Source organism: Heloderma suspectum, chromosome 1 (genome assembly GCF_057233095.1).
Source record: "Heloderma suspectum isolate Gila_16-S chromosome 1, 16-S_ref, whole genome shotgun sequence".
Taxonomy (NCBI): domain Eukaryota; kingdom Metazoa; phylum Chordata; class Lepidosauria; order Squamata; family Helodermatidae; genus Heloderma; species Heloderma suspectum.
Window position 1 is genome coordinate 69,645,036 of NC_139458.1, and position 18,998 is coordinate 69,664,033.

The 18,998-nt window shown below is 44.8% G+C and overlaps 1 protein-coding gene across 2 annotated transcripts; it reads left to right on the plus strand.

Annotated features, from left to right (window-relative positions):
• Positions 1-1,723: 1,723 nt before the first annotated feature.
• VPS18 (VPS18 core subunit of CORVET and HOPS complexes) lies at positions 1,724-18,677 on the plus strand. 2 transcript variants are annotated; one of them, XM_084845659.1, is made up of 5 exons: positions 1,724-2,079; positions 8,876-9,017; positions 9,733-9,824; positions 11,096-12,966; positions 15,092-18,677. In XM_084845659.1, the coding sequence occupies exons 1-5, from the start codon at positions 1,989-1,991 to the stop codon at positions 15,818-15,820; spliced, it is 2,925 nt and encodes a 974-aa protein (XP_084701785.1). In that variant the 5' UTR covers positions 1,724-1,988; the 3' UTR covers positions 15,821-18,677. The 2 variants fall into 2 exon arrangements, with proteins under 2 accessions (XP_084701785.1, XP_084701791.1); XM_084845665.1 differs by having other exon boundaries at positions 1,805-2,079; positions 9,733-9,829.
• Positions 18,678-18,998: the final 321 nt, after the last annotated feature.

Sequence of the window (18,998 nt, forward strand, 5' to 3'; positions counted from 1 at the left end):
CATTTTGTCTGCATGTGACAACACTTTAGATATCACATCGTCTTCTACTTATAATCCTCCCATGTTTTCCCACCACTTCTTCCATCTCTCCCCACCCCAAAAAGGTGCTTCTTGATGGAAGGCACCTAGTGCTACCTATCAAAAGGCACTGTGCAGCTATTCTGTCTTTTCTTCCTTAACAGATTTTTTTCTAACAAGAAAAACAGACAGAAGAAGAGGTGGGAAAAATAGGAGAGCTACCAGGTGAAGACAATGACATCTGGACCAGCTGTAAAATTCTGTAAGGGTGCAATCCTATGCATGTTTAGACAGAGAAAAGGCCTACATGGTTGGCTGGGGAATGATGGGAGTTGTAGGCCTTTTCTCTGTCTAAACATGCATAGGATTGCACCTTAAATGAGGCAGGGCAATTGCACAATAAAAGCCTTGTCTGGAAGTATTTTAAAAAGCCATTAAATGCGCAATCCTATGCCTGTTTAGAGATCGAGGCCTTTTTTCTGTCAAAACAGGAATAGGATTGCGCTCTAAGAAAGAAAAGATGGAATAACTACACAGTGAGTACTTCCAGATGGCCAGCTTCTAGGGGCTTTTCTACATCAGGCATTTATTGTGCACCGGACTCGACCTTGGGGGAGCTGGGGGTGGCGATGGCCAACAGGAAGCTCTGGCGTGGGCTGGTCTATGAAGTCACGAAGAGTCAGAAAGCGACTGACCGAATAAACAACAACAAATCATTCCCTACTCATGGTTGTTTATGGTTTCTTTAGATGACATCATGACCCTACAGTTTCACTTCTGTGTCTAACCAGCCCTTTTGATAAGGTTTTTTTTAGAGCAGGGAAAATGCTGCATTTAATTGTGAAGGTGAAATAAAGTGCATTTCCTCTTGTGTGTTTGTACTATATCCTTATGCTACAGTGCCACTTAGTGGTTATGTAGCAGAAAAGCGGGAAAGGAAACACACCTGGTATAGTGCTGGGATCGCAACACTGCGATGAAACCGAAAGTAGATACCCCGGATTAACAGCCTCATGTAGAAAAGCTCTAGGGCTACCAAGCTTCCAGATGAGGCTTTTTATATCACCATCATTCTGCCTCATTCATGGAATTTTTATGGCGGCAGGGCCTAGGCGTCTTCCACTTGTAACGTTTCCACTGGTAACCTGTGTTTTCCTACCGCTGCTTCCCCCGTTAAGGTCAAAACAGACTGCTGTGCAATTTGCCGCACAATGCCTTCCGGTTGGTAGCACAAGCGCTCCATCTGGAAGCATCCATTGGCCAGCTATTCCATCCGCTATCCTTGCTGTTGGGTTCGTGTCCACACACTGAACCCGTTGTCTAAATTTCGGACCAATTTCAAATGGCTCCCAAACGCAAACCAGAGAAACCCCTTCCCTGCTAGCGGTTTATGTTCCCAATTTGACAGCATCCTGCCTTCCCTCCTCCAACAGTAAGAACAAAGCAAGAACTTCATGCAGTTTCAAGCCCAGGTCCTCGTGTACGGGGTGGGGAGGGGCGCTATTTTTTAGGAACCTTAAAAAAAATTGTGCTGTGAAAATTTTCCCAACCGGGCTAGAGGAGGAGAATGCGTAACAAAACTGCGCTGATGTTTCCGTGGAACGTCTTCCCTGCTGCGCTCGGGCAAGAGGAAGAGGAGGAATAAGTAAGGACCTGTCAGCTGACTCTACGTTTACGCAGAAGTAAGTCCCGCTGTGTCCAACGGGGCTTACTCCCGGGAAAGCGCGCGCAGCAGTGCCGACATCTCCATGCTCAGGCTCTCGACCGGAAACCGGAAGCGCCGCCTGCCTGTCGCCGCTGGCTGGCCTGCCGTGGCGCGGGGCAGCTGAGCGCCGCGGCCGGGAACTGGGGGAGAGGGGCTGGCGGGGCTGCGCCGGGGCCGGAGCGGGGGGCTTTGAAAGGCTCGCCGGGGAGGCTGCGCAGCCCGGCGGGGACGGGGAGCGGCGCCTGCCGGAGCACCAGCCGCCGCCATGGCTTCCATTCTGGACCAATACGTGGACTCGCTTTCCCACTCCGCTTCCTCGCAGCAGAGCCGCGCCAGCCTGGGCATCCCGAATACGGGTAGGGTCGGAGAGGAGAGCGGGGCTGGGCGGGGCTCGCTGCGTTTGCAGCCTCTTCTCTCTGCCCCCCCCCCCCCGCTGCCTTTGGCCGACGGGCCTGTGCAGTTTCTCCCCCGCCTCCGCCCACTGGACTGGCCGCATCGTCCGCCGGTTAACTTGTTGCGTATGGACCTCTGTCTGATGATCGCTAGGGGTTTCGGGGGCAGTGGAGGTCGTGTGTCTTAGGGCACAATCCTATGCATGTTTAGACAGAAAAAAGCCCTACAACTCCCAGCATGTCCCAGCTAGCCACGGACGTTATACAGAGAACTATCCGAATTTTAGGGTGCAATCCTATGCATGTATAGACAGAAAAAAGCCCTACAACTCCCAGCATGTCCCAGCTAGCCACGGACGTTATACAGAGAACTATCCGAATTTTAGGGTGCAATCCTATGCATGTATAGACAGAAAAAAGCCCTACAACTCCCAGCATGTCCCAGCTAGCCACGGACGTTATACAGAGAACTATCCGAATTTTAGGGTGCAATCCTATGCATGTATAGACAGAAAAAAGCCCTACAACTCCCAGCATGTCCCAGCTAGCCACGGACGTTATACAGAGAACTATCCGAATTTTAGGGTGCAATCCTATGCATGTATAGACAGAAAAAAGCCCTACAACTCCCAGCATGTCCCAGCTAGCCACGGACGTTATACAGAGAACTATCCGAATTTTAGGTGGGGAATGCTGGCAGTTGTAAGACCTTTTTCCCTGGGTAAATATGCGTAGAATTGCAACTTTAATATCTAGGATTTCACACTCAAGCGCTAGTCACATGTTTCATTGAATTGTAATCGAACTTAATGTGGAGGCATAGTTTTACAGGTCCAGACCTATTCCTAACCATGGCTGGGGCATGCTGGGAGTTGTAGGCCTTTTCTCTGTCAAAACATGCATAGGATTGAGCCCTAAACTGGGAGCAAGAGGGAGTAAGCTCAGTGCTGGTTATGACTGGGTAGACATGCATATGGTTGCCTTGTTCTCTTAAGATCTGAGCAATATTTAAATCTCTTTCTGAGACGCTACCTGGATCAATTAGTAGCTTGATAACAGCTGATTGCAAACAGGCCAGATTGCTGATGGAAGCTTCCCATGTCAGAAGACGGCTTAGGCATGTGTGTGTGGCCACATAGGACAATGTTGCAAATAGTAAAGCAGGGAATAAGTCATATTTATGGCATGATCTGGAATAAGTTTAATAAGGAACATTTTCTGTAGTCTGTGTCAGTTCTTCTGAGTACATGTTGCGAATGAATATTTTACTAGGCTTGCTATGCTGCTTAGAAGTCCCTTTGGTATCAGTCTCCCCCACCCCAGTTCCAGTGAAGCTGATATTTATTAACTTTGGAAGGGACCCACAACTGATCATCTCTTTTTGTTGTTATCTACCTTGAGGTGATATGGATCTGTTAGCAGATCTTGTTTGTTTATTTTATTTATTTAAAATATTTCCAGGGCCGTCTTTCAAGCCAGAAGAGTTGCTTGGTACTCTTTAAGTTTACATGAAATACAGGCCTAGGAAGAATGGCCATCTGTGAAGGACAGATGTCATGATCCCAAAGCTATGATATTATCTGTTTGTGCATAATAAAGTTGGTTCCTGTATTCTCTTAATGGGCAGCATTTGTGTGTTGTTCCAGAAGGGTGTTGCACTATTTTCTAGTTCAGTGGCAAGCTCTGAGTTTCTCTCTGATCTTGGGAAGATACTATTTGCCATGGACAAGTTTTATAAATGCTTGGAACTAAACATTCTTATTTTCCCAAACTTTAAAAGACTGTTATTTATTATTAATTAAATTTATGCGTTGCTTCCCACCACAAAGTCATTTTGAAGCAACTTACACACAAACACACACACACACACACACTATACAAATCCATGATTACTATAATATTGTTGTTGTTGTTGTTGTTCAGTCGTTCAGTCGTGTCCGACTCTTCGTGACCCCATGGACCATAGCACGCCAGGCCTTCCTGTCCTGCGCTCTCTCCCGGAGTGTGCTCAAGTTCATATTCATTGCATCCGTGATGCTATCTAGCCATCTCATCCTCTGCCGTCCCCTTCTCCTTTTGCCTTCAGTCTTTCCCAGCATCAGGGTCTTTTCCAGGGAGTTTTCTCTTCGCATTAGGTGGCCAAAATATTGGAGCTTCAGCTTCATTATCTGTCCTTCCAATGAGCACTCAGGGTTGATTTCCTTTAGGATGGACTGATTTGACCTCCTTGCAGTCCAGGGGACTCGTAAGAGTCTTCTCCAGCACCACAGTTCGAAAGCATCAATTCTTCGGCGCTCAGCCTTCCTTATAGTCCAGCTCTCACAGCCATACATTACTACTGGGAAAACCATAGCTTTGATTAGACGGACCTTTGTCGGCAAGGTGATGTCTCTGCTTCTTACTATGCTGTCTAGGTTGGCCATAGCTTTCCTCCCAAGGAGCAAGCGTCTTTTAATTTCATGGCTACAGTCACCGTCTGCGGTGATCTTGGAGCCCAAGAAAGTAAAATCTGTCACTGCTTCCATTTCTTCCCCTTCTATATGCCAGGAAGTGATGGGGCCAGATGCCATGATCTTAGTTTTTTTAATGTTGAGTTTCAAACCAGCTTTTGCACTCTCCTCTTTCACCCTCAACAAGAGGCTCTTGAGATCCTCTTCGCTTTCTGCCATTAGGGTGGTATCGTCTGCATATCGGAGGTTGTTGATAATTCTCCCGGCAATCTTAATTCCGACCTCTGATTCATCCAACCCAGCATTTCTCATGATGTACTCTGCATATAAGTTAAATAAGCAGGGTGACAATATGCAGCCTTGTCGTACTCCTTTCCCAATTTTGAACCAATCGGTTGTTCCATGTCTGGTTCTTACTGTTGCTTCTTGACCCTCGTACAGGTTTCTCAGGAGACAGGTAAGGTGGTCTGGTACTCCCATCACTTTCAGAATTTGCCACAGTTTGTTGTGATCCACACAATCAAAGGCTTTAGCGTAGTCAATGAAGCAGAAATAGACGTTTTTCTGGAATTCTCTTGCTTTCTCCATGATGCAGCGAATGTTGGCGATTTGATCTCTAGTTCCTCTGCCTCTTCGAAACCCAGCTTGTACTTCCGGTAGTTCTCGGTTCGCATACTGCTGAAGCCTAGCTTGTAGGATTTTGAGCATCACCTTGCTGGCATGTGAAATGAGCGCAATGGTGCGGTAGTTTGAACACTCTTTGGCGTTGCCCTTCTTTGGAATTGGAATGTAAACTGACCTTTTCCAGTCTTGCGGCCATTGTTGAGTGTTCCAGATTTGTTGGCATATTGAATGCAGCACTTTAACAGCATCATCTTTTAGGATTTTAAATAGCTCGGCTGGAATACTGTCATCTCCGCTAGCTTTGTTGTTAGTAATGCTTCCTAAGGCCCACTTGACTTCACTCTCGAGGATGTCCGGCTCAAGTTCAGTGACCGCACTATCATGGCTATCAGGGACATTCAGATCTTTCCTGTATAGTTCTTCTGTGTATTCTTGCCACCTCTTCTTAATCTCATCTGCTTCTGTTAGGTCCCTGCCTTCTTTGTCCTTGATCATGCCCGTCTTTGCACAAAACGTTCCCTTGAGATCTCCAATTTTCTTGAAGAGATCTCTAGTCTTTCCCATTCTGTTGTTTTCCTCGATTTCTTTGCATTGTTCATTTAAGAAGGCCTTCTTGTCTCTCCTTGCTATTCTCTGGAACTCTGCATTCAGTTGGGTATATCTTCCCCTTTCTCCCTTGCTTTTCGCTTCCCTTCTTTCCTCAGCTACTTGTAAAGCCTCATCAGACATCCACTTTGCTTTCTTGCATTTCTTTTTCTTTGGGATGGATTTCGTTGCTGCCTCCTGAACAATGTTACGGACCTCCGTCCATAGTTCCTCAGGCACTCTGTCTATCAGGTCTAATCCCTGAAATCTATTCCTCACCTCCACTGTATATTCATCAGGGATATGATTTAGGTCATACCTGAAAGGTTTAGTGGTTTTCCCGACGTTCTTCAATTTAAGCCGAAATTTTGCAAGAAGCAGCTCATGATCTGAGCCACAGTCAGCTCCAGGTCTTGTTTTTACTGACTGTATGGAGCTTCTCCATCTTTGGCTGCAAAGGACATAATCAATCTGATTTCGATATTGACCATCTGGTGACGTCCATGTGTAGAGTCTCCTCTTGTGCTGTTGGAAAAGAGTGTTTGCTATGATCAGCATGTTCTCTTGGCAAAACTCTATTAGCTTTTGTCCTGCTTCATTTTGTACACCAAGGCCATGCCTGCCTGTTATCCCGGTGATTTCTTGACTTCCTACTTTAGCATTCCAATCCCCTATGATGAAGAGGACATCTTTTTTTGGTGTTAGTTCTAGAAGGTGTTGTAGGTCTTCATAGAACCGATCAACCTCAGCTTCTTCGGCCTCAGTGGTTGGGGCATAGACTTGAATTACTGTGATGTTGAATGGTTTGCCTTGGATTCGTACTGAGATCATTCTATCATTTTTAAGATTGTACCCCAGTACTGCTTTTCCCACCCTTTTGTTGACTATGAGTGCTACTCCATTTCTTCTAAGGGATTCTTGCCCACAATAGTAGATATGATGGTCACCTGAATTAAATTCGCCCATGCCTGTCCATTTTAGTTCGCTGATTCCCAAGATGTCGATGTTCAATCTTGCCATCTCATGTTTGACCACCTCCAGCTTACCTTGATTCATTGATCTGACATTCCAGGTTCCTAAACAATATTGTTCTTTACAGCATCGGATTTTCTTTTCACCGCCAGACACATCCACAGCTGAGTGTCCTTTCGGGTTTGGCCCAGCCGCTTCACTCTTTCTGGCGCTACTTGGAAATACCCTCTGCTCTTCCCCAGTAGCATATTGGACACCTTCCGACCTGAGGGGCTCATCTTCCGGCGTCATCCCTTTTAGCCTTGTGATACGTTCCATGGGGTTTTCTTGGCAAGAATACTGGAGTGGGTTGCCATTTCCTTCTCCAGTGGACCACATTTTGTCAGAACTCTCTGCCATGACCTGTCCGTCTTGGGTGGCCCTGCACGGCATAGCTTATGGCTTCACTGAGTTACGCAAGCCCCTTCGCCACAACAAGGCAGTGATCCATGAAGGGGACTATAATATTAGGGAGGGGGAATTAATATAAACCATAATCAGCGCAATAATACAAATAACAATGAATACCATAAAACATAACATAAAAACTGTACAATATGAAAAGTGTTCATCCACAAATACACAAAATCTACCCCTGTTCACAGCCTAGAATGAACATCACAAAAGCGGCTCACAAACAAGTGGGCTATAACTAATGTCCAGATGTCTAAGAAGATGAGGAAGCCTTTGCCTGGCGCCAAAGAGATGACTGGCACCAGATGAGCTTTCTTGTGGGGAGAGTTCCTAAAAAATAGGGCTATCGCAGACAAGGCGCGTTCCTGAGTTGACACCCCCGAGGGGCCCACAGAGAAGATCCTTTGAAGCTACCTCAAGGACCGGGTATATGGGGAGAGGTTGTCCTTGAGGTATTGGAGTCCTGAGCCATGTAGGGCTTTATAGGTTAAAATCAGCATTTTGAATTTGGCCTGGAAACAAATTGGTAACCAATGCTGGTGAGCCAGATCTGAGTGTATGTATTCACATTGCCTAGTCCCAGTCAACAACCTGGCTGCCGTATTCCACACTAGTTGCATTTTCCCAACCATTTTCAAAGGCAGCCCAACATACAACACATTGCAGTAATCTAACCTAGAAGTTACCGAAGCATAGACCATGGATGCTAGGCTATCCTATCCAGGTAGGGTCACAACTGGGCTACCAACTGAAGCTGGTAGAAGGCACTCCACGCCACGGAGGTCACCCGAGATCCAGAAGTACCCCCAAGCTGTGCACCTGCTCCTTCAGGGGGCATATGACCCCCATCCAGAGCTGTTCATCTGTCTAGTAAAATAACACTAATAATACCTTATGCCTTGGATATTGCATACATGAAGGTGGCAAGTATTTTCACACATTTCTTGCCAATTTGCAATTCACACATGCTTGGGAAAATTACTAGGTACAATCTAGGGATTAACATGTCAGTGAAAATACTTAAGGGTGCTCTATGAAATTGCTCCTAACTCTCACTAACATGCATGTTGCAACTTCCTGACACTGACTGAAAGTTTTTAAAATGGAAACAACCTAAAAGGAAAGGACATGCATATCGGTTCATTGGTGAAAACATCATTAAATTCATTTGAGTTGTTATCTTCTATATATGATAGATGTAGACTGAATGAGAGAATATAACTTTATTCTCACTAGAATCAGGAATAGTTTATAGTAATGGTACTACATATTTCCTGCCACACTGAGATTCTTATAAGAGTGATAGTGTCTTCTTTATTACTTGTACCATGTGCTTTTTTTTTTGTATGTGTATAGCTTACTTGGTTGCATTATTATTTGTATGTTCATAAACTACAGGGCTATTAATGGCTAACAGTCACGATAGCTATATAGTACTGCTAGTATCAGAGGCAGTATTCCTCTCAATACCATTTGCTCAGTAACGTGAGCGGGGGGGTCTTATTGCACTCATGTCTTGTTTGTGGGCTTCCCATTGGGGAATCTGGTAGCCACTCTGTGAACAGAATGCTGGACTAGATAGGCCTTTGGTCTGATCCTCCATGGCTCTTATGCTCTTATACGCTTTGATTTTATTTTTTTAAACCAGCAGTTTCTTTTTCCTTCTTATTTTAAAGGGTATGTGAATGCTCGGCTGGAAAAGGAGACACCAATTTTTAACAAACAGAGGATTGACTTCACTCCTCCCAAGAAGATTAACAGTCTGGTTGTCTCCTCTAACCAATTGTGTATGAGCCTTGGAAAAGACATACTTTTTAGGTAACTTGTACAGAGTCTTTTGATTATTCCAGTCCTTTTATGGAGAGTTTGAAGTAAGGTCATGGGGTGTGGGCAAGATGAGCAGGCACTTAAGACCATCGCAGAAAATGTTTTATGGTCCATGACATATTTTCAGAATGTATTTTAATGTGTACCAATTGATTTTTGGTCCTGAAAAACTACAGAAAAAAATCATGCACATTTTCATATGATATGGTACCTCCCCCCCACCCCCCTGAAAGGTCTGCTCTATTTTTATGTGGCCACCATATTGGAATCTATGCATTTTCCAAGATGGGTCCACATTGGAAAGAAAATAAATATTGTGTGCTGTTTGGTTTTAATTTTTGTGAACCGCCCAGAGAGCTTCGGCTATTGGGCGGTATAGAAATGAATAAATAAATAAATAAAATTTATATCTACTATCCTTGAAACAACAGTTTCTTACAAGTAATATCAGCACCCCAACAGATTCACTTAGTTAAGCTAGACTATTAAATGAAATGTGACACAGTTCTCATGCTTTTTGAATTCCTGTGAATATTTTGTTGAGACTTTGTATAGACCCAGTATGAATTAACAAAAAGCAAAGTCCCTTTAGTAAAAGTTATGTCTGAAATGAATTCATGTACTACTGTCAAGCGGCAATGTTTCTTTCCACCCATTCAATTACTTTTACTTTTCAACAACTTGTTTTCTTTCTGCTATTATGTAGACTTGACTTGGCCAAGGCAGATGAGCCTAACCAGGTAGAGCTTGGACGAAAGGACGAAGCCAAAGTTTATAAGCTCTTCTTAGACCACACAGGTGAGGTGAGAATAGGGGATGCAAATTGCTATTTGACATCTTCAGTAAATGCCACAAACATAGTGTTCTGGTAATTTCTATTTAGAAGAACCATGCCTAGCTCTCAGCCTTATAGTAACGAAATTTATAGCCTTTTTCCCCTCAATATGTTTTTTTTTTGCAAAGTGCACATTCACGTGAAAGAGCAATGATAATGGCCTCCAATTTTGAATGTCTCACCTCCCTAGTTAGTTGACCAATTCGTCTTCTTTATGCCTATATTTTGGTTAAGCCATCCTTTATAGACATAAAGGTATTATTTCAGTAAGCTTTTGCTGGTTTAAATGGGATCTTAACACAGTGGTGATATCTGATAAATTTCCTGGATTGTCTGACTGTCCTTCTATATATTGTCTGAAGAGCTAACACAGGGGCACTGTGACGTGAATGGTTGCTATCTTTATATAAAAAACTAGTTTTGAGTGAAGGTGGTAATGCTGAAGGCTACAGATACGTGTTTTCACTTTAGTAAGAACTGTAAAGTAATTTTTGAGCAGGTATCTTAGTAATGGTTTTAAAGGTTGGCTGTTGCGCATTTCCTTTTATGGCAAATATGATGTCTACTGAGATCAAAAGAAGCCAAATTCTAAGTAGCATTAGATAGTAATATATATTCCGAGTGTACCAATTTAGATGGAAACTCTAAAAAGTTATAAAACTCTCCCATGAGCTGCCTGAGGGCAAGTAGGTCAATAATGACGATGATGATAATTATTTTTTTCTGACCTTGTTCCCATCGAAGTAAGTTGGTAACAAATATGATATGCTAGATATTTGTTAATATGACTCTTATGTTCTTATTGGGTGGGTTGTTAAAAGGGGATTAGATGGATTCATGGAGGATAAGCCTATCAATGGCAACTAGTCATGATGGCTATATACTACCGGAATCGGAGACGGCATGCCTCTGAATACCGGTTGTTGGGGAGAAACGGCAGGAGAGGGCTTACATCCTGCTTATGAGCTTCCAAAGGCACCTGGTTGGCCACTGTGGGAAACAAGAGCCTGGGCTACATAGGCCTCTGGTCTGATCCAGCAGGGCTCTTCTTATTAAAAGTATCATGACTTTGGGGTTCTTGAATATGTTGTGCTTGTCACTTCTAAATGCAGAACCTTTTGAAACTATCCCCGGGCTTCAGAGGCTGTGTCTAGGGGGAGAGGGGTATTTGCTCCCTGCGATGATCCCCTGCTCGTTATTTCATCTTGGTTGCTGTATCCCTTTTCCCTTACAGGTTCTCACCTTATCATTGCCCTGAATACCAGTGAATGTCTCTACTTGAACCGCAGTGCTCAGAAGGTGCGGCCCCTGTCCCGCTGGAAAGGTCATTTGATTGAAAGTGTGGGCTGGAACAAGTTCTTTGGTTCGGAGATGAACACAGGCCCCATATTGGTTGGAACATCCCAAGGCCACATATATGAAGCCGAGATTTCTGTGAGTGAAGGCAGTCTCTTTGGCACTAACCATGACCAGTATTTCCGCCACATTTATAGCCTGGAGGAGGAGGCAGGGCCCGCTCCGGTCTGCTGTCTTGAGATAGAACGATGGATTGATGGGAAATGCTTTATCATTGCCACCACTCACAAGAGGCTTTTCCAGTTTGCTGGCAAGATTCCAGAGGGATCTGAGCAGCAGGCCTTTGGGGCCATATTTAGCATGCCTGCAGATCACTTGCCTGGCTTCCGTGAGTTTCCAGCTAGCCTTGGCTACAGTGAAATAGCATTTTACACTCCAAAGCTTCGTTCCTGTCCGAGTGCTTTTGCTTGGATGATGGGAAATGGTGTCCTGTATGGATCACTGGACTATGGACGTCCTGACTCTATTCTGAGTGATGAGCAGGTCTGGGAATATCCTTCTGACGTAGATGCAGTAGCCAATAAGCCCATCTCCATAGTGCTCACACAGTTCCATTTTCTGCTGCTTTTTCCTGAGAGCGTGAAGGCTGTGTGCACTCTGAATGGACAAGTTGTCTTCCAGGATGTGTTCTTGGAAAAGTTTGGCTCGCTGAAGCGTATGATCAAAGATCCCGCATTTGGGCAAATCTGGATTTACACAGAAAAGTTTGTGTTTCGGTACAATGTACAGCGAGAGTCCCGCGATGTATGGAAGATGTACATGAATATAAATAAGTTTGATCTGGCTAAAGAGTACTGCAAAGAGCGCCCTGAGTGCCTAGATACTGTGCTGGCAAAGGAGGCAGAATACTGCTTCCAGAACAGGAGATACCTGGATAGTGCTAAGTGTTATGCGTTGACCCAAAATTACTTTGAGGAGATTGCCCTTAAGTTTATTGAAGCCAAGCAGGAAGAGGCACTGATGGAGTTTCTGATTAAGAAACTGGCTAGCTTGAAGGTAGCTGAAACAACTCAGGCAACCCTCCTGACCACCTGGCTAACAGAGCTATACTTAAATCGCCTGGGTGTACTGGAAGGGGATGTCTTAAAACGGGACCTCTACGAGAAGACCCGGGACAAGTTCCGCAGCTTCTTGGGAAGCCCCCAAAACAAAGACAGCCTGTTCAACAACCGGGCAACCATTCACGAGTTGTTGGCAAGCCACGGGGACACAGAACACATGGTGTACTTTGCCGTCATAATGCGTGACTATGAGCGGGTGATAGCCCATTACTGCCAGCATGAGAATTATAATGAAGCACTAGAAGTCCTGTCCAAAATCAAGAATGATAAGCTCTTTTACAAGTTTTCTCCAGTTTTGATCCACCATATCCCCAAGAAGGTGGTAGATGCTTGGATTGAAATGGGCAAGAAACTGGATGCGAAACGGCTCATCCCTGCCCTGGTCAACTACAGTCAGAATGGGAGCACCCAGCAGATAAATGAAGCCATTCGATACATGGAGTTCTGTGTGAGTGAGTTGAAGGAAACGCAGCAGGCCATTCACAATTACCTGTTGTCACTCTATGCTTTGAGTCGGCCTGACTCACTATTGTCATACTTGGAACAAGCAGGAACCTACTCGGACAACATCTACTACGACCTGAAATATGCACTTCGGCTCTGTGCAGAACATGGCCACCACCGAGCATGTGTCCATGTGTACAAAGTTATGGAGATGTATGAGGAAGCTGTGGATCTAGCTTTGCAGGTAGGTGTGCTGCTATGTGAACCGTGAGCCTTGTTCCTTTCAGGTTCAAGACCTTAGTCCACCCTTCCCGAACCTGGTGCCATCTAGATGGTTTGAAATACAACTACCAGCGTTCCTGGCCATTGGCCATGCTGAGTGGGGCATATGGGAACTGAAATCCAAAGCATCTGGGGGTCACCAAGTTGAGGAAGGCTTTGGATACTGTTTGAGACTTTAAAGGATGGAGGAGACTCTGATGTTAATGGGAGACTGAGGATGACCTGGACAGCCCTGCTGCCATATTCCTTGTCTGGAAAGCAAGAGACTGTAAGTACAGGGTAAGAATGGACTAGCTGTTCAAGCCCTGTCTGGCTAGCATTCATTTCAACAGCACCCAGCAGTTGCCTTTGGGAAGTTCACAAGAAGAGCATGAAAGCAATAATCTTCCCATTATTTATCCCAGCATGTGGCACTTGGAGATACCCGGCTTCTTGTCAAGGAGGTTCCATTTAGTTCTCGGGACTAGTGGCCACTGATACCTATCTGCTGTGGATGTATCAAACCCTATTAGGATTAGAGCAGGGATGTGAGCTAACTGTTGTGTAACCGAAATGGCACCACCCAGGAAAAAGAGGGGAGGTCTCACTGTGCCTGGAGGAACCCTGAGGTTTTCAGAAGTAGAAAAAATCTTGAGAAAATAAACTCTTAGAGGGTAACCCCGTTCCCAATCCCCACCCCTCCAGAAAACAGCAAGATTGCACATGTGTGTGGTCATATGGAGGAAAGGGAAGGAGCAGAAATTGAATCCAGAAGTGTGCCCAGACCACGAGCTAGATTTAAACTGTAGAGGAAGAAAGGCTGTGGTTGAAAGCAAAAAACTGTGGGTGAAAAGAAAGGATGAAGATGATAGGAACAGAGCACATGGAGGAAGCGAGGGGCTTGTGTGGGCACAAAAGTCTTCTAAAAAACAACCAAAATGTAAGGGGCCAATTCAACTTCCCAGCAGCCAAAAACAGATCAGGTTCAGTAGCTGTGGAATGCTGACTTTCAGTTGGAAAGGAGAAATGAAAAATTGCATGGCAGCAGTGGAATGGGGTATCCTGGAGGAGGGCACGGCTGTCTGTTTGGAACCCTCACCAGGAGAACTCCACACTGCAGCATTTTGTTGCAGGTCCTACTTGTCTTTTCTAAAAGCCATTTAAGTTAGCGGTCTTGTTGCATTTTGTGGCAGTGAATCCTGCAAGTTAATCATGTGTCCTGCAAAGTACGATTCCATTTTCCTGTTTTCACCTTGCTGCTGTTATATTTCTTTGAGTATTCTAAAAGTATGAAAGTTGGAATGAAATCTCCCTGGTGCTTGCATTACCCAGCGTACACGAGTGTCATGAGGCTCGCGGGGAATTCAGGGTCTGGGGGAAAATCATGGTGTACTCCTGATTCTGAGCTTTGTGTGGTACCAAAAGCTTTAGCTGTAAATGTGGGGTTGGGTGGCGTAGGAGAGGCACAGCTACTTCTGAATGTTTCGTGGTGTGTTGCCTTCTCAGGCTAAGTTGGTTAATGTCTCAGATAATGTGAAACCCATAATAGAGCAGCCATTTGCATGCCAGCCATGCCACTGCCTGCTGATGAAACACAGGGGAGAAATGGCTCTTGAGGCATGAATGTCTCTAGGTTGAGGGTTCCCAGGCAATGAATGATATTTTCTTGTCATAAGTAGCAGTGTTGGTTCGCCTGGGTTTACTCTCTTTTTCAGGGAGAATGTCAAACTGGTCTTCTGCATTGTTAATCCTCTCTCTCTCTCTCTCTCTCTCTCTCTCTCTCCCCCCCCCCCCATTCTTTGGCATGGATGGGTTAAAGGGGTGGGGGGAGTATGATCTATGTGGGAATGCATCTGCTTTTGAATTGTTCAGTCTTGTTGCATCTCCGGACAGGTAACCTTTCAAAATGATCCCTAGCTACTAAAAGCAACACCCAGTATTGGTTGGAGGAGATGACAGACAACATCTTGTCCATGCACCCCTTTTTTGATATAGCTGTGCGTGGTTCCTCTTAGCAGTGCCCCTTCCACAACAGTACATTTTGTGACAGCAGTGTGGGGGAGATGGTAACTGTTTCCTTCCCCCCCTCCTTCTTTGATTCCCCCCAGGTGGATGTAGATATGGCAAAGTCCTGTGCAGACCTCCCTGAAGAGGATGAAGAGCTGAGAAAGAAGCTCTGGCTGAAGATCGCTCGACATGTGGTCCAGGAAGAGAAGGATGTCAAGAAGGCCATGGCCTGCCTTTCTAGCTGCAACCTGCTGAAGATCGAAGATGTCTTGCCCTTTTTCCCAGATTTCGTCACTATCGATCACTTCAAGGAAGCCATCTGCAACTCTCTGGAGGCCTACAACAAGCACATAGAGGAACTGAAGACGGAGATGGAGGAAGCGACACAGAGTGCTAAAAGAATCAGGGAGGACATTCAGGAGATGAGAAACAAATATGGCTCTGTAGAGCCCCAGGAAAAATGTGCTGCATGTGACTTTCCGCTCCTAAACCGCCCCTTCTATCTCTTTCTCTGTGGCCACATGTTCCACTATGATTGCCTTCTCCAGGCAGTTTATCCAAACTTGCCTGCCTATAAGCAGGCTAAGCTGGAGGATCTTCAAAAGAAGCTTTCAGCCACAAGCCAACCTTCCAAATCCCACCATCGCCCCAAGGACACAGATACTACTAGCCAAGGAAAAGGCCAGCCAAGTCGGGAACAGACAAAAGCTGACGTTGATGATATCGTGGCAGCTGAATGTGTATATTGTGGAGAGCTAATGATCCGATCAATTGACAAACCTTTCATTGATCCACAGAGGTATGGGGAGGAGATGCAGAGCTGGTTGTAGGATTAACATGTTCCCATTTCCCCAAAAGCATGAAATTGCTTGCAAAGCATGAGGCTTGGCAGCCAAACTCCAGGCATCTTAAATATATGCATTCTACGGAGGTTTGAAAGAGTATTACATGGCTCTTACTATCTGTGACTTAGCTCTGCAGAGTGGGGTGTCAGTGATGGTCATTGTTATGAAGTCTGTTTGGCTTCCAGGAATTGGAGCTCTGCAAAGCACTGTTAATTTCTCAGTTTCTTTAGAGAACATCCTTCATAGAAATACTGAATGGGCCTTTATCTTGTTGAGAGAGGACAAAAATTAATGGCTTGTGTTATAATACCAGGGTATTCCCATATTTCTGTGAAGAATTAGGCAGTGCTGGGGAAGCCCAGTTGCATAAACTTGTATTGTTTTCAAATGTGGAGCTTCTCCTTTTGTTGGTAATAAGGCTGAGACTGTTCTCTGCATTAGAAATGTAAAAGGAAGAAATTGTGCATGAAGTCCTGTTCCTGAACATGCAATTAATGTGGTATGAAAGCTTCAAAGTCGGTAATTCTCAGGCAAAGCAATCCCATGTAAATGCTACATTTTTAGTTTTGTCTTTTGGGATTACATTGTACTCCCCCTCCCCCCATTTCCTGAAAGCTTATTTTGGGTAGCTGCAAACTGTTAAGTTTCTTGGAGGATTTCTTCAATTTGTTCCAAGCAAATAGAATCACTTATGGCACAGTGATTGAGAGCGTTTGTCCAGATTTGAGATGAAGTCTGTGCTAATTTTGAATCCCTCTCTTAAGTATGCCCATGCCCTAGTTAGAACAGCACTTGATCGCTGGTATCTTACAAAGGTAGCCCTCATTCACTACCATCTGCATATTTCTGTTGCTGATGTCCTTAAAACAGAGAACTAGAAGCTCATGTGCCATCAGTCACAAACCCTGCAGTTGGATTAGGGACCATCCTTGATTCTGTTTTAGTGACCCTTAAATGACTATGAGAAAATTACATGATTGGAGCAACAGTTGGATGTGGGTTCAGAGCTGAAAGTTGTTTTGTTTTTCCTTAAAGGGTATAATTGGCCTTTATGTACTGGAGAAGAGACTTTAGGTAACAAGTCTGTTGTTACCTAAATGCCAGCTAAGGAACTTAAAGTTTAAATATGAGTCAGAGGTACTTTATAAGGAGAACCACATTTCCTATTGTCTTTAGTTCGGAATTGCCATTAACAATGAGTTGGATTATATCTGTACCAGAATGTTTTTATGGTGAAGTTCTTTCCAGGAGTAGGCCTTAATGGTTAGTTAAGATTTTTGAATTTTTTTAAATGCATATTAAAAAAAATCCCTGATATGGCTGGCTGACTTCTGAGTTTCTGTTGGGTGCTTCTGGTAAAGTGATGGTACAGAAAACTTGAGTACCTACTAATTTTAATTAAAAATATTTCTTGTACTGTTTATTGTTCAGACACTACTATTTCATATGCAACCCAGGAATCATACTTGGCAAAATCGCATCCTAATTTATTCATAAGGTCTCTAGAGCAGTGTCTTACAAATATACTTAGCATTTCTTCCTCTTAGTGTTCACTGCAGTTGTTAAAGATGAAATTCCTCTAATAACTATCCCTCAACACTCCATGATCCAAGTTGTACTTGTGTGTAGGACTTGGGTAGTTATGATTTTTAGAGCAACTGATCTTTACCTGTCAGATACCTTGGTTGAAAATTAGCATATGTGCTCAAGTCTAGCAAATGTCATGAAGTTATTGCTTCTCTTTTGCTGCACAACCATGGACAGGTGGAGACAACCCTCACTCCCCAGTACTTGCAAGAGCATCCCGTCTTCTGGTGTTGAACAGTCACTTAGAGGATGCCAGCCCGGAACAAGGCTCTTGATTGTCATCAGGCATTCAAATCTAGCTGAGTTTGAGGGCCCAGGTGACCACACGGAAGGCTGGGAGCCCACATCATGTCCCCTATGCTGCTTGTCTGTGGCCAAGCAGAGACTACCCTGCCCTTTCTCCCCTCCCCCCCTCCATGCACACACTGCCCATGTGAAGGTTCCTTTGACCTCTTGTTTTCTGTTAGCACAGCAGTGGGGGGATGTTGGATTCTAAGTCCCATCAGCCCTAACCAGCATGGCCAGTGGTCAGGGAGGACTGGAGCTCTATTCCAACAATATCTGGAGGGCCACCACTGTTGTTAGGGCAAAAGTTGGAAGACGTGCCAATAAAATGTGTTCTGATTTCAGTCAGACTATTTAAACCCATGTATGACAGGGGTGTTTCAGTTCAAGGGCTGAATTCCATTTCAGAGCAGCTCTCAGGGGCCACACTCCAGTGGTGGGTGGGGCTGAAGGCAAAAGAGGGGGGTGGGCAGGGCCCAAGGCAAAGGGGCAGGGCCAGAATACCAAAACTGTCAGCATATTTTAGCCTAAAGCTCTTACTGCTCATAACCAAGCCTCAGGAGAGGCATCTCAACCTTTTAGAATGGGGGAAAACATGCAAAAGCTAGGAAACCACCAAATGGTGAGCTGTCGAGGGGAAGGGGTGGGCCATGGAAAGGGGCATGGCTATTTTGGGAGCCCCAGGGGGCTGGATTTGGCCCACAGACTTGGGGTTCAACACCCCTGATCTGTGACTTGCATGTGCACGCTGCTGAGCCAAAGCGAAGGGCCCAAGGGAGAGAGGCTGGGTAGCTCTTTGTCGTTTTGATGGTCGTGTCTGTCAAGTTCCCCAAGGCTCCTGGGCGTAATGTTAAGAACAAGGCTGTACTAATCACAGATGACTGAGTGAGAAACCAAAGAGATGACCTTTGCGTGATTATCCATTGTTGCAGTATTATCGCTGGCAAAGTGTTTTAATAAATAGCGTTAGAATAAAAACACGACTCTTTTCTGCTCTGTGCTATGTATGTGAGTTGCTTCTCGATGGAAAAGAGAATTTCTGCCCTTAATTTTGTGCAGTGGATTAAGCGCAACAGCACTGACACCAAGGTGGAAAACTTTGTCTAATGGGCAAGTAGTAGGCATCTTGAACAGGCCAAATACGGTTTAAGCCAGCCCCCTTGTCAAACAGAATTAGGGCTGGTTGACCTGTTTGGTAAAGTTGCATGACTGAAACATTTATGGGTTGTACTGCTAGTAAATTTTTGACCACTGACTGACAAATGCTACCTTTTCTCCTGTCAGTGGGGAG

What these genes read in the sequence shown, in the direction of transcription:
- VPS18 (XM_084845659.1), top strand. Translation starts at nt 1,989, where the DNA reads ATGGCTTCCATTCTGGACCAATACGTGGACTCGCTTTCCCACTCCGCT. An exon ending in GCTCTTCTTAGACCACACAG is followed by an intron (nt 9,825 to 11,095) that starts GTGAGGTGAGAA and finishes TTTCCCTTACAG; the next exon opens with GTTCTCACCTTATCATTGCC. An exon ending in CTGTGGATCTAGCTTTGCAG is followed by an intron (nt 12,967 to 15,091) that starts GTAGGTGTGCTG and finishes GATTCCCCCCAG; the next exon opens with GTGGATGTAGATATGGCAAA.